This window comes from Hemibagrus wyckioides, linkage group LG27, assembly GCF_019097595.1.
Source record: "Hemibagrus wyckioides isolate EC202008001 linkage group LG27, SWU_Hwy_1.0, whole genome shotgun sequence".
In the NCBI taxonomy this organism is placed as follows: Eukaryota; Metazoa; Chordata; class Actinopteri; order Siluriformes; family Bagridae; genus Hemibagrus; species Hemibagrus wyckioides.
The window spans coordinates 3,305,001-3,317,894 of record NC_080736.1 but is presented as its reverse complement, the minus strand read 5'-3'; the positions used below and the strand labels follow the sequence as shown (position 1 = coordinate 3,317,894).

Below are 12,894 nucleotides of genomic sequence, written 5' to 3'. Positions count from 1 at the left end.
GAAGAAACGACATGGAGCAGAGGAAGAGGATTTATGGAGGGAAAAAGAAATACCAAACAAACAACAAAACGAGAACTGTTGTGTTATTTATACTCATTAAATGGGGCGCCAATATTTTCTCTCTCTTTTATAGTAGCTCTTTAAATCTGTTAAAGATCTCACGAATGTTTTAAAGGCAAGACCAGGTTATTTATAAAGCACGTTTCCTGGAGCCACTACAAATAGGTCAGGGTGTGAGAATACCAAGAATCACCAAGTTCTTGGAGGTTTGGCTGACTTTTACTTCCTGTTTATTTGTTTTGAAAGAATTCCTTCAGGGCCACGAAGCCAAAAATAGGATCAATAATAATACTTTATGTGAGCGTTCTTTAACCCATTTTGGAATTAATCCAGTTTTGAAAATGTTCTGATTCTGTTCACACCTGGGTGATGAGATCATAAGAGGAAGGCGCTGGGTGCAGGGGTGAACGGCGTATGGCAGGTCTCGCGGGATGTGTCGCGATCGTAAACGATTTCCGGAGGTTGGAGACACACATAAGCACGTGTCTGGATCTGTACTGTGAATGCAAAAGCATCGTAATGCCTCATCAACTAGATAATTAGCCAAGCTGGAAAACACAAACATCACGAAAAATATTATAAATATTATATCCTTTAGAATCTAGGTTCAAGGTCTTTATTTTCCCACCAGAGAACCCCAGAAATCATCTTCAGAGATGACTCTGAAAGAGTATTTCGGGAATGAGTATAAGGAACGTTTCCAGGAGGAGATTAATGACCCTTAATTATCCAAAGAAACTTAAAAGATCCTTCAAAATAACTCTTCCTCCTAAGAATGAACTCTGTTCAGTGAGACAGTATTTAGCTTCCTGACCCGGTTCTGTTTGGAACCCTGTCTCACAAAGGTTCATGCTGGACAGCGGAGTTCGCCCCACCGCTCGGCTAATCGACAAAGACGAATTTATCAGTCTTTTAGATGAGATGAAAGATGCTTTTCAACGTTTCTTTCGTCTGCAGATTAGCGATCGGTTTCGTTAACAGAACGTCCAACCGAAACATTCAAAACCACTCGTAAGATTTGTAGGAAATTGACGTCATAAAGCATAGGCCTATCGATTATATTGATTGACAGCTAATTTAAATGTATTCGCTAGCAGTTTCTTCTTCTTCTTCTTCTTCTTCTTCTTCTTATTATTATTATTATTAGACAACAGTATTTGGAGTGCTGTTTTGGAGCTTTGGGAATCCATATTGAAGGAGGAACAGATCTTGTAGAGATCCTTCACCCTGTATTTTAACCCTAATCCTAACCCTAACCCAGTATTTATATTAAAAAATGACCATTAAAAATCATAAGTTCTTGGATTAAAGATTAAAGATTTATGTGAACAAAAAGGCTTCGGATCAAAACTGATGACTAAGATGTGTTTAAAATGGTGGCTACCTGTTTGGGCCGTCTTCTTGTGATCTGATTAAATGAGACGGACGGTCAAGACATGAGAGCGAGCATCAACACGATACAGGTGACCACCATCAGCCTCAGTGATGAAGAGATTATAATATCTGGATTTGAGGCTTTGAAGTCTCAAATCCAAATGAAGGCTGGATTTGAAGTTTTTGTGTTTAAATAGCGCATTGTGGTTGTTAATTGTACGTCCTGGCTCTGTGAGGATCTGTTAGTAATCCCTCTAATCCGAGCGAGACAGCAGGAACGTTGGGAACTCTTCTCCGTACGTATTCAGTTCATTCATTCCCCATAAAACACGTCACGTGTTCGGATTGTAGCACAGAAGCCACTCTGTGTCAATGTGGAACACTACGGAATAACGCTTTATCCATTGTTATGTAGACGGATTTCAAATCTGATCCTTTTATCTGTTCATTTCATCATTTCATAACCTTTTACCTGTATTAAAAATCTGATCCGATACAGGAAGCTCTATCCTGCTCTTTTTTAGCCCAGGGTTTATCTCTGATTAGATTGCTGATTTGTTTACAGAAGAGCGCAGGTCAAGCAGAATCGTTAGCATTTTTGTTACATCTAAGAAAACTGCATTAATAATGATACGAAATAATAATGTTTGGAAGATATGACGTGGAATTTCTGAAAGGTCTCATAAGGTGTTGGAGACAGATGTGGACGATCGATCTACATATCGATCGTCCGGTGGGGATTATGAGACGGCGTGAGACACTCGATCGACAGCTGTCGTGTAATCCTTAAAGGACAAGGAAATGCAGAAAATAAATAAAAAAAAGAAAAGATAATATGTAATTTAAGGAATGAATATTAATTTAAATAAAAAAGAATTAAAAAGTATATATAGTGGCAAAAAAGAAATTAAGAAAAAAACAGATTTTTTTAAAGCTTTAAAATTATTTTTAAACTGAAGCAAAAATCACGACAACATCTCACAAAAATCCCTTCTACTCATGGCTTTAAATTCAGTGATATAAAATTATAATAAATTAAATCCTTTTTTTTTGTATAGCAATTTTGCATTAACATGACCAAACAAAGACTCGCTCTCTTTCTACACTTTCTTTCAAATGGCAAATTCTTGGTGTTTTTATTCCTCGTGTAATTGTGTAGTAAAAGAATGCAGCTGGGGGAAGGAAATGGCACAGATTTTACTGACCGCGAGTCTTGAGTCCGGCCGTGCTTTGAGAATTTATTTTAGTTTTTTGAGTGCAGATTTTTACACACTTCACACCCTTCACTCTTTCACACTTCCACTGGCTATGTGTCTTTAAACTGACCATCTGATTTGTTTGTGTGTGTTACAGAGTGCAGCGATGGAGGAAACAGTTATATGGGAGCAGCACACGGTGACTCTTCACAGGGTGAGTGCAAAGAACATCATCTGCTAAACCCTCCTAGCATGGTGTGTGTGTGTGTGTGTGTGTTTTGTTTAGTCCAGCTGCAGGAAGGGAATGGATTCACAATAGCACTCATGTCTCGAAAGGCAGGAAGTGTGAGTGTGTGAGGGGGGAAAACCACCACTCAGCTCCTTTTCCTCTTCCTGTATGTGACCATGCAAAGAGAGAGAGACAGAGAAGAGAAGAGTAGGGAGGAGAAGAGGAGAGAGGAGGGAAGGGAATAGTCGGGTAAGGAAGAGTAGGGTAGGGAAGAGAGGAGGAGAGTAGTATAAGGAAGGGAAGAGGAGAAGGGAAGGGAAGAGAGTGAAGGGGATGAGAAGAGGGAAGGGAAAAGAAGGGAAGAGAAGTGTTAAATCACTTCCAGTGTGGTTATTTAAAATAATAATAATAAACTGCAGTGAATGTGAGACTGGAGTCGAAAGGACACATTGTCAAGTACATGATGGAGACCCTGAGGAGGTGCTGCTGTATCTGTAGATAAGATTAGAAGCGATAATGTTCATTAGCCCGGAGCAAAGAGCTGAGATTTCTCCGTTCTCAGAGTTAATTGCACACATTAGCCACTGATTAGCTGCTAACTCCATCACTGCTTCTCACCTGACACCTCTGGGCTTCTCATCACCCAGCTATCAAGGTTACGTTCTATAGACTTTCCTCCAGCGTTCATTAAGGTTTATAAGCATTTATAAGCATCAAATGTAAAAAATGAGATGAGTCGAGCTGCGCTGGTTTCATCTCCACTCCAAAGACTGAACAAGACGGTAAAAAAAATGATGACATGCTGGAAAAAATACAACAAGCAAAGCGTTTATTTATTTTTATATTGTTGTTATATATTTAGAGTTTTTAAAATTATTTTCTCGGTTTAATAATTTTTAGAATTATTTACTTTTTTTTATGATTAATATTTGGAATTTAGAAGTATATTTAGAATAATTACAATAAGATTTAAGAAAAATATATTCGAAACAAATATATCTGAACATTTTCAGCCTCTTGAATTATTTTTTAGAATATAAATATTTGGAATAATAACAGTAAATCATTTTTTGTAGAATTTTAATATTTAATTATATTTAATATTTGAAATTAACAATTTGTATGTGAATTTATATTTTATATACATTTATATTTTTAACAGATATATTAATTTTAAAGGTAATAGTAATAAGATTTAGAAGTATATATTTTAAAATGATTAATATTATTTAAAAATAATTATTAAAATAATTAATTTAAAAGTTTAAAATTTAAAAGTGTTATTTTACAGTTATTTTAGGAGATAGATAGATAGATAGATAGATAGATAGATAGATAGATAGATAGATAGATAGATAGATAGATAATTAGGATTTATAATTAAATATATTAAACTTAATATTTGTTTAAATTAATTATTTATAACATCACTTAAGTCAATAAATAATTTTAGTATTAATAATAGAAAATACACCAAATGAGCATACAGTGATTAAAAAAAACACTAAATAAAAAATTTAAATGAAATGTAAATGTTCACAAAAACTACAAAAAAGTCAAATATAAATACAAACCCTTAATACCAAACCTGGAACTTTTTTTTTTTCTGTGAATGTTTTTCTATCTACACACATTCTTAGTTTTTTTTTGTGAGGGCAGGGGAACTGGTTCTATCTGAAGATAAGCTTTCATTATGAGGCTATTCAGTCAGGTGTGTATATATACTACACACACACACACACACACACACACACACACACACACACACACACACACACACACGCTCAGGTTTACAGTGTCCTCCTCAGGCGTTCTCTGACCCTGTGCTTGTAATGGTGTTAGTCGCAGAATTACTCGGCCGTGTCAGACTGCGAGATTGTTAATCAGTGCCAGGATCTTGCTGTACCGTGGGGGTGTGCGTGTGTGTGTGTGTGTGTGTGTTAATATGTGTGTAAACACTAGTGCTGTTGCGTCATTCTAAATCTCTGAGCAGGTTTTGTAGTCATGGCAGAAAACCATAAACCTGTAGGCAGAAATAAAGTGTTGTATGTATGAAGAACAATGTAACACAGCTCCACTTTAAGACACTAAATATTTTTGACATATGTTGACTTTAACCGGTGAGGTGATGAGTGTCTCCACATTTTTTACTTTTTTTCTCAGGCTCCAGGATTTGGATTCGGTATTGCCATCTCAGGAGGAAGAGATAACCCTCATTTCCAGAGCGGAGAGACCTCCATCGTCATCTCTGACGTCCTGAAAGGAGGACCAGCAGAGGGGCTTCTGCAGTGAGTCATTCACTGGTCCCTCACCAACTTCCTGATCCCTCACCAACTTTCTGATTGAATTGAATACAAATCCTCACCAATCCTTCACCAATGCCTCACAAACCTTCAGTAAACCCTTACTAATCCCTCACTAACTCAATGAGCCCTCACCAAACCCTTACCAACTCACTGAGACCTCACCACACCCTCACTAGTGCCTCACCAACTCACCAATCCCTTACCAAATCCTCACCAATCCCTCACAACCCTTCCCTAACCCCTTACCAATCCCTCAGCAACTCACTATACCATCATCAACTCAATGCCCCCTCACCAAACCCTTACTGACCCCATCACCAATCCCGCAATAATCACCAGCTTCATTATCCCAGTTTACTGTAAAATAATTCTCCACTCGTATTTGCTCCACAGCGAGAATGACCGAGTGGTGATGGTGAACGCGGTCTCCATGGATAACGTGGAACACGCCTACGCCGTCCAGCAGCTCAGGAAGAGCGGCAAAAATGCCAAAATTGTGAGTGGAAAATTGTCCTCTGTGATTGATTACTGTGATCAGGAACAGACAGATCACTCTTTCGCTAGGCCAGTGAGCAAGTGAAAGCTACTGATTTATAAAGCTACTGATTTATCCACCAGTGGTTTATTTTTAAATTACCAGTGGTTTATTTTTAAATTACTAATCAATCACTTGATCCCTGTGGGTTACAGACAATTCGGCGTAAACGCAAAGTCCAGATCCCAGCAGCTCGAGCGGGCGAAAGGGAAACCATGTCCGAACGTGAGGAGGATACGGAGGACGAGGAATTCGCTGGGCCGGGTGCCAGAGCCGGCACGGGGACGAACAGACGCAACGAACGGAGTGCTAGTCTGGGGCGGAGGGAACAGAGCGCGTCCCCTCGGTCCGACAGACGCTCGGTCACCTCCGCCGGCCCACCGAGACCCTCTAAAGTCACGCTGGTCAAATCACGCAAAAATGAAGGTGAGTCAGAAACCGAGACCGATATAATGCAGCGTCCTAGCTGCTCTACAAACACAGCAGTGACAGATTTCAGGAAATACAAACAACTTTCTCAGAAAGACGGGTTTATTTACAGGAGATCATTCCAATAAAACATTTTTTTTTTTCTCTCCGTATTGTTTTTATTTTTTAAAGGTAACATCTAGAGACTTTTAAAAACAAGCAGACAAACAATTAAATATCGTATTATTTATATGACAATTATTTTTATTCTTAAATTTTTTATTTTTAAATTTATGTAAGTAAATTAAAGTCAGTAGATTTCGATTGATTTATTTGTTTTTTAATTTATTGTTTAATATAAATAATATTTAAATGTTTTAAAGAAATATTATTTAAAATATTATTGTTTACATTGTATTTACATTTATCAAATAAAAATGTTTTAAATATTTATTTATTTGCAGATGAATAAATAACAAGCTGATTTTTAGCTACTTTGATAAAAAATTGCTAGAATATATATTTTTTATTTAATTAAAAATAGTAGTATTTTCTACTGTAGTATATTAATAATAGTATTTCATTGTTTTTTTCACTGTTTTGTGGTCATTGTTTGCACAGAGAGTGAATACTGTGTGTGTGTGTGTGTGTGTGTGTGCGCGCGCATAGTTGAAATGAATGTTGATGGTTATATAGAGGGACAGTTATGACTGGAATGCTTTACTTACTTGATTACATGCAGTAGGAGGACACAAGCTGCTGTCTCTGAGACCTCAGCTGTTAATTGTTCATTCTGAGAATGTGATGATAAGCTCTTTGTGTGTGTGTGTTACATTACATTACAGAATATGGGCTGAGACTGGCCAGCCACATTTTCGTGAAGGACATCACACCTGAAAGCCTGGCGGCTCGAGATGGAAACATACAGGAGGGAGACGTGGTGCTGAAGGTACGATACAAGAGAGACATTGAAAGAATTATTATTGGGTTTTTTTGGTATTATTTATCATTCATTTATTTATAATAATTAAAATATAAATAATATATATATATGTAATAATTAAAATTAACAATAAATCAGGATTGGCCGAGAGACTGAGAGAGACAGACAGACAGAGACTGAGACAGAATGACAGACAGATAGACAGACTGAGACAGGCAAACAGACAGAGACTGAGACCAATAGGCAGACAGAAAGAGACTGAGATAGACAGAGACTGAGACAGACAGGGAGACCAAGAGGAAGACAGACCAGAGCAAGTGAGTGAAAGCTCGAGAGAGGAAAAAAAAGGAGGACAGAGAGACAGACATCACATAAGAGACAGAGAGAGACATTTCATAAGATATATTATATTTCTCCTGGTTTAAAAGCTAAATAAAACATTCTTTTAATAATAAAAGTAAAATCTAGAAACAAAGCATAAGGTTGATGCAAGAAGATTTCTAGTCATAGATTTCATTTAGAGAGAGAGAGAGAGAGAGAGGAGAACATTTAGCGCCGCTATTCTCGTCTCATTTCGAGAAAGAAATATATATTTTTGTTTTCACTCTAATGAACTTATTTTAAAAATCCTTGTGTAAAACCCAGACCCAAAGAGAATGCACATAGTTAGGAATAGCTGTAAAAGTGATTTTATTTATAAATTCTCTCTCTCTCTCTCTCTCTCTCTCTCTAGATTAACGGCACTGTGACGGAGAACCTGTCCCTCACAGACGCTAAGAAACTGATCGAGCGCTCCAAAGGCAAGCTGAAGATGGTGGTGCAGCGAGACGAGAGAGCCACGCTCCTCAACGTTCCCGACGTGGACGACAGCATTCCTTCCGGCAACTCCGAGCGAGACGGTGAGGATACTCTGGAGAATCGGCTCCGTTGTATTTGTTCACATCATAGAGACTCTTGAAATTCATGATCGTTTTGATTTTCCTCTAATAGATATTTCAGAAATCCATTCCCTCACCTCCGATCATTCCCATGAGCAGCTGCGTGCCGGACTCTCGCGCTCACCAGACAAGCGTTCCGATCCATCTGACATCTCCGGCCAGTCCCCTCAACAGATCAGCAACGGAAGGTAAGCGCTTGTCTTATTAAAACCTTTTTGCCCTGCCCACTGGTTAGCTAATTTACATATCAGCATTTCAACAGAAAAAAAAATGTCCCAAAAGAAAAGAAGAGTCTGAAATCGATGTTCTTTTAACATTGCATTGTGGTCAGTGCAATAACCCCGACTCCCATTATAGATTTTGTGCAAGCTGTAATTTGTTGTCATGGCAACAGAAGCATTACACCTGCTATATAAAATAAAAATCCATACAGATTACTGCTTTCCAGTTTAGTTTTGTTTTTTAAGTGCAGTGCCGCGGGCAATAGGAGAAGTTTGTATATCAGGATGGAAGCTTGTGGTGGTTTCTGCATGTGTGCAAAAGAGAGACTGAGATGGACAGTGAGAGAGAGACTGAGATAGTGAGACTAAGAGACTGAGATGGAGAGAGAGACCTAGAGATCAAGAGACACAGTTCCAGAGAGAGAGAGGGAGAGAGACCAAGAATCTGAGATAAAGAGAGACCGAGGTAGAGTGAGACCTAGAGACTGAGATGAATAGTGAGACTGAGATAGAGACCTAGAGACAGAGAATGGAGACTGAGACACAGAGAGAGATACAGCTAGAGATAATGAAAGACTGAAATTAAGAAAGATGAGATGGAAATTGAAACAGACTGAGATGCCGAGAGAGTGAGGTAAAGACAGAGAGACTTTGATTAGAGACCTAGAGACTAAGATAGACAGTTACAGGGACTGAGAGAGAGAGAGACTGAGATAAAAAGAGACTTAGAGATTGAGATAAAGAGAGACTGAGATAAAGATAGAGAGAGACTGAGGTAACAAGAGGGACTGAGATGGGAAGAGACTAAGATAAAGAGAGACTGAAAGATTGAGACAGACTGAGATAAAGAGAGACTGGGATAGACGGAGATAAAGAGAGAGACTCAGGATAAAGAGAGACCTAGAGACTGAGGTAGAGGGAAAGAAACTGAGATAAAGAGAGATACTATGATAGAGAGATTGAGATGAAGAGAGAGACAGTCTGAGGTAGAGAGGGAGACTGAGATAAAGAGAGAGACTATGATAGAGAGATTGAGATTGAGAGAGAGAGACTGAGATAGAGATCGAGACAGTCTGAGGTAGAGAGAGAGAGAGAGACTGAGATAGTGAGATGTCCATGTGGACTTTATATGACTATGAACATTTGTTGTAAATAAAAGCTAAGCCTTAACAGTGTGATACCAAAAACTGTGAGCACTGAGCCCTGGGGTGAGACAGCTGTGTGTGTGTGTGTGTGTGTGTGTGTGTGTGTGTGTGTGTGTGTGTGTGTGTGTGTGTGTGTGTGTGTGTGTGTGTGTGTGTGTGTTAATGCCAGCAGCATCTCTGAGTTAGAGAAACGTGCTGGTTGCTAATTGCATCAGTGCAGTTCACTCAGATACAGACTGATGGAATAGACAGAGCTTGTGTTAGTGAAAGAAGGAGGGGTATAATAATGTGTGTGTGTGTGTGTGTGTGTGTGTACCTGCACATTGGAAGCCTAGTATGGAATATATTGTGTTGTATGTCATATTGTAGATATAAAATATATATATATTAGTAGTAACAGCTGGACGCTCGACAGAAACAGATACTGAGTGTAATTGTTAATATGGAAGGAGTCTCCAGTGTCAGCAGAGGTTAAGATCTAGCATTGTGTTTTATTTTCCTCTTTTTGGTTTTATAAACATTATAAAGGGAGAGAAAAGAAGGGCTAGTGACAGATCCACAGTTTCTAGCTGCTATAGCGTAAATGCTAACAGCAGCTAACTGGATTTAAGTGTAGCTATGGCGTGTGTGTGTGTGTGTTGAAAACTATTCTTGACGACTTGTACCAGGACATTGCGCTAACACGATGAGCGTGAGAGCCGTTACAGTAGCGCCTGATTGTTTTCCTGTAGCAGCGCGAGCGTGTTGTGAGGAAGACCGTGATATCGCTCGTATTATTCTTCTTCATCTGTAACGACTCGTGTCTCACCGCAGGCTCGTTTGCCCGGTGCTGCAGAAACTCATCTCCTTGTAAGTACTTTCTAGTGATACAGTAGGCTCTAGAGTTTACAGCTAGTGTGATTAGATGTAGCTTTGGTACTTTAGTATGGTTATGTAGGAGGTGTTTAGTGTAGTGACGTGTTTAGATTAGTGTGTGTGTGTGTGTGTGTGTGTGTGTTAATCTGTCAAAGATTTAAACCCCAAACAGAGCTCTGGTTGTAAAATTAGAACGAAACAATATGACAAGTGTGTGTGTGTCTACCTTTGCATTTGAGACACTTGGCATACATAACACACTTCACACACACACACACACACACACACACACCGCCATTCCCGTTGTTGTTGTTGCACCGGCTTCATGCCCAGAGACGACAAGTTTGGTACTTTATTGTGGTTATATTGGAGGTGTTTAGTGTAGCGATGTGTTTAGATTAGTGTGTGTGTGTTAATTTGTCAAAGATTTAAACCCCAAACAGAGCTGTGGTTGTAAACTTAGAACATGACAACATGGCAAGTGTCTGTCTGTGTGTGTGTGTGTGTGAGTCCCTTCGCATATGAGACACTCAGCATACATAACACACTTCCCACACACACACACACGGCTCAAGGTTGTGCTATAGTGTTGTGACTCGTGTCACAGTAACGTCAATTTAGTGCTCATAAATCGGCTATTTGAATATCATCTCACACACACACACAGCCATTCCCATTGTTGTTGCTACTGCACCAGCTCTGTGTTTAGAAATGACATGTACAGTACACAAGTCTAATTATTATTATTATTATTATTACCACTACTTGATTTAGCATTGATCAGGCCTGTAATGCATAGCAGCTGTTTGGAGATTGACTGCATTTATTAACTATTCGGGTGTTTAGGGTGTGTGTGTGTTTTGGTGAGTGAAACCAGAGCGAGATGTGAACTCAAGTGTCTTAAGTGTGTTACAACGTCCTATAGAGCGGGACTGTTACTCTTTCTCTCTCACACTCTCCCTCTCTTTCTCTCTCACACTCTCTCCCTCTCTCGCAGACACACACACTTTAAACAGTAAATTAAAGTCCAGATTAAAGCTGCTAAAATAAAAAGCTTTTGTATAAATCTGAGCTCACAGCATACTCCACATTCCTGCTTTTGTCATTTCCACCTGCTTCACACTCCATACTGTGTGTGTGTGTGTGTGTGTGTCCTTGCACGTCTCAAACCCATTTTCTGCACTGGAAGCACTTCTGTCAACACGATGCTGTGGAACTGTCGGCCTGTGTAAAATTCCAGACAGCTGGACAGACAGGCGCGCACACACACACACCATCCTAATGAGTATTATTTTTAACCATCTGTATAGTAAAGCACACTATTCCACCCTATTTAATTTTATTTTATTATTATTATAATTATTTATTTTATTTTTTATATTAATTCATTATTTCTTTATTATACAGCAATTGCTTCTTTTGTCATTTTATTACTATAATAATAATTTATTTTTATTTTTTATTTTAATTTATTGGCTATTTATCATCGAGCAATTTCTTTTTTTTATTATTTTTTATTATAATTATTTATTTAATTTTCTACAATTTATTTTATTATTTATTTATTATACAGCAATTTCTTTTATTATTATTTACTCAGAAAGTCTTTTATTTATGTTCTCACTCATCTACATGCTTAATAATTACTTATATAATATAATTAATTATATTTTTAAAGAATTGCTGAAAATTAGTTAAAAAATCAATATTTCTGGGCAGCTTTTCCCCTCATTTATTCATCACTGTTATTATTATTATTATTATTTTTTATTTATTTTTTTTTTTTTTACAGAATTTTTTACTTCCCATTTTGAGGTAAAATCTGGTATGGATTGAATATTTTGTGTGTGTGTGTTTGTATCAGCCACAGGAGTCGGGATGAGGAGCGGATCTCGAAGCCTCCGATCGTGTCCACTCCAGTGAAGATGGTGGAAGACGCTCTGCTCGTCCCCGGCAGCGAGGAGGCGGACAAACAGATTCCTCCACTGCCAGGTCGGAACCACACACATACACACACACACACACCCCTCTATCTGTCTTTCCTACCTTCCTGTAAACTCAGTCTGATCACATTCACACCTCCTTCACCTCCCTATTTTTGTCTTTTTTTTTCTCTGGTGGAGTTTTTAGTGCTTTTCTCTGTTAAGTTGGAAAATGTGTGTATTTATTTTTTCTTAGAGCTGTAGGAGGCAAAAATAGAAGGCCATTGTTCTAACCTGTCATCCTGGCCTGAATAGACATAATTATAGACTGAAAAGGCGTGTGTGTGTGTTTGTGTGTGTGTTGTGCACAGAGCCGAAGCCAGTGTACGCTCAGCCCGGACAGCCGGATGTAGATCTGCCTGTCAGTCCCTCCGATGCCCCCGTACCCAACGCTGCACACGATGACAGCATCCTGCGGTAACACTCAATTAATTCCCATTTTGCTTGTGATATCACACTTTTGGTTCGTTTACACATGACTGTTTCTGTCTCGGATTCCCTGAAAGTAAAATATCCAGAAAAGTCCAAACTCATATTTTCTGAAAAACCACAAACACACTTTTAGTTCCTATTTCCTCGAAGTATTTGTCCTGTTAATGCAGATCACTCTGGCTTTAACAGGACAGGAGTTGTTAAGGGACCGTCTAAAAAGTGTCTGACTTGGAACAGTTTTTGAGTTTGTTTTGATTTCATACAGTTTGG

The 12,894-nt window shown here is 38.5% G+C and overlaps 1 protein-coding gene across 10 annotated transcripts in view; it reads left to right on the top strand.

The window, feature by feature from the left end:
• tjp1a (tight junction protein 1a) overlaps nucleotides 1-12,894 on the top strand; it is a 114,004-nt gene that overhangs the window by 81,277 nt on the left and 19,833 nt on the right. For all 10 annotated transcript variants that reach the window (XM_058382218.1, XM_058382214.1, XM_058382217.1 and 7 more), the window contains 9 exons: nucleotides 2,788-2,844; nucleotides 5,023-5,147; nucleotides 5,559-5,661; nucleotides 5,856-6,126; nucleotides 6,954-7,057; nucleotides 7,785-7,950; nucleotides 8,042-8,177; nucleotides 12,075-12,202; nucleotides 12,504-12,609. In XM_058382218.1, coding sequence (XP_058238201.1) covers nucleotides 2,788-2,844; nucleotides 5,023-5,147; nucleotides 5,559-5,661; nucleotides 5,856-6,126; nucleotides 6,954-7,057; nucleotides 7,785-7,950; nucleotides 8,042-8,177; nucleotides 12,075-12,202; nucleotides 12,504-12,609 — 1,196 coding nt within the window. The remainder of the gene's footprint in view (nucleotides 1-2,787; nucleotides 2,845-5,022; nucleotides 5,148-5,558; nucleotides 5,662-5,855; nucleotides 6,127-6,953; nucleotides 7,058-7,784; nucleotides 7,951-8,041; nucleotides 8,178-12,074; nucleotides 12,203-12,503; nucleotides 12,610-12,894) is intronic.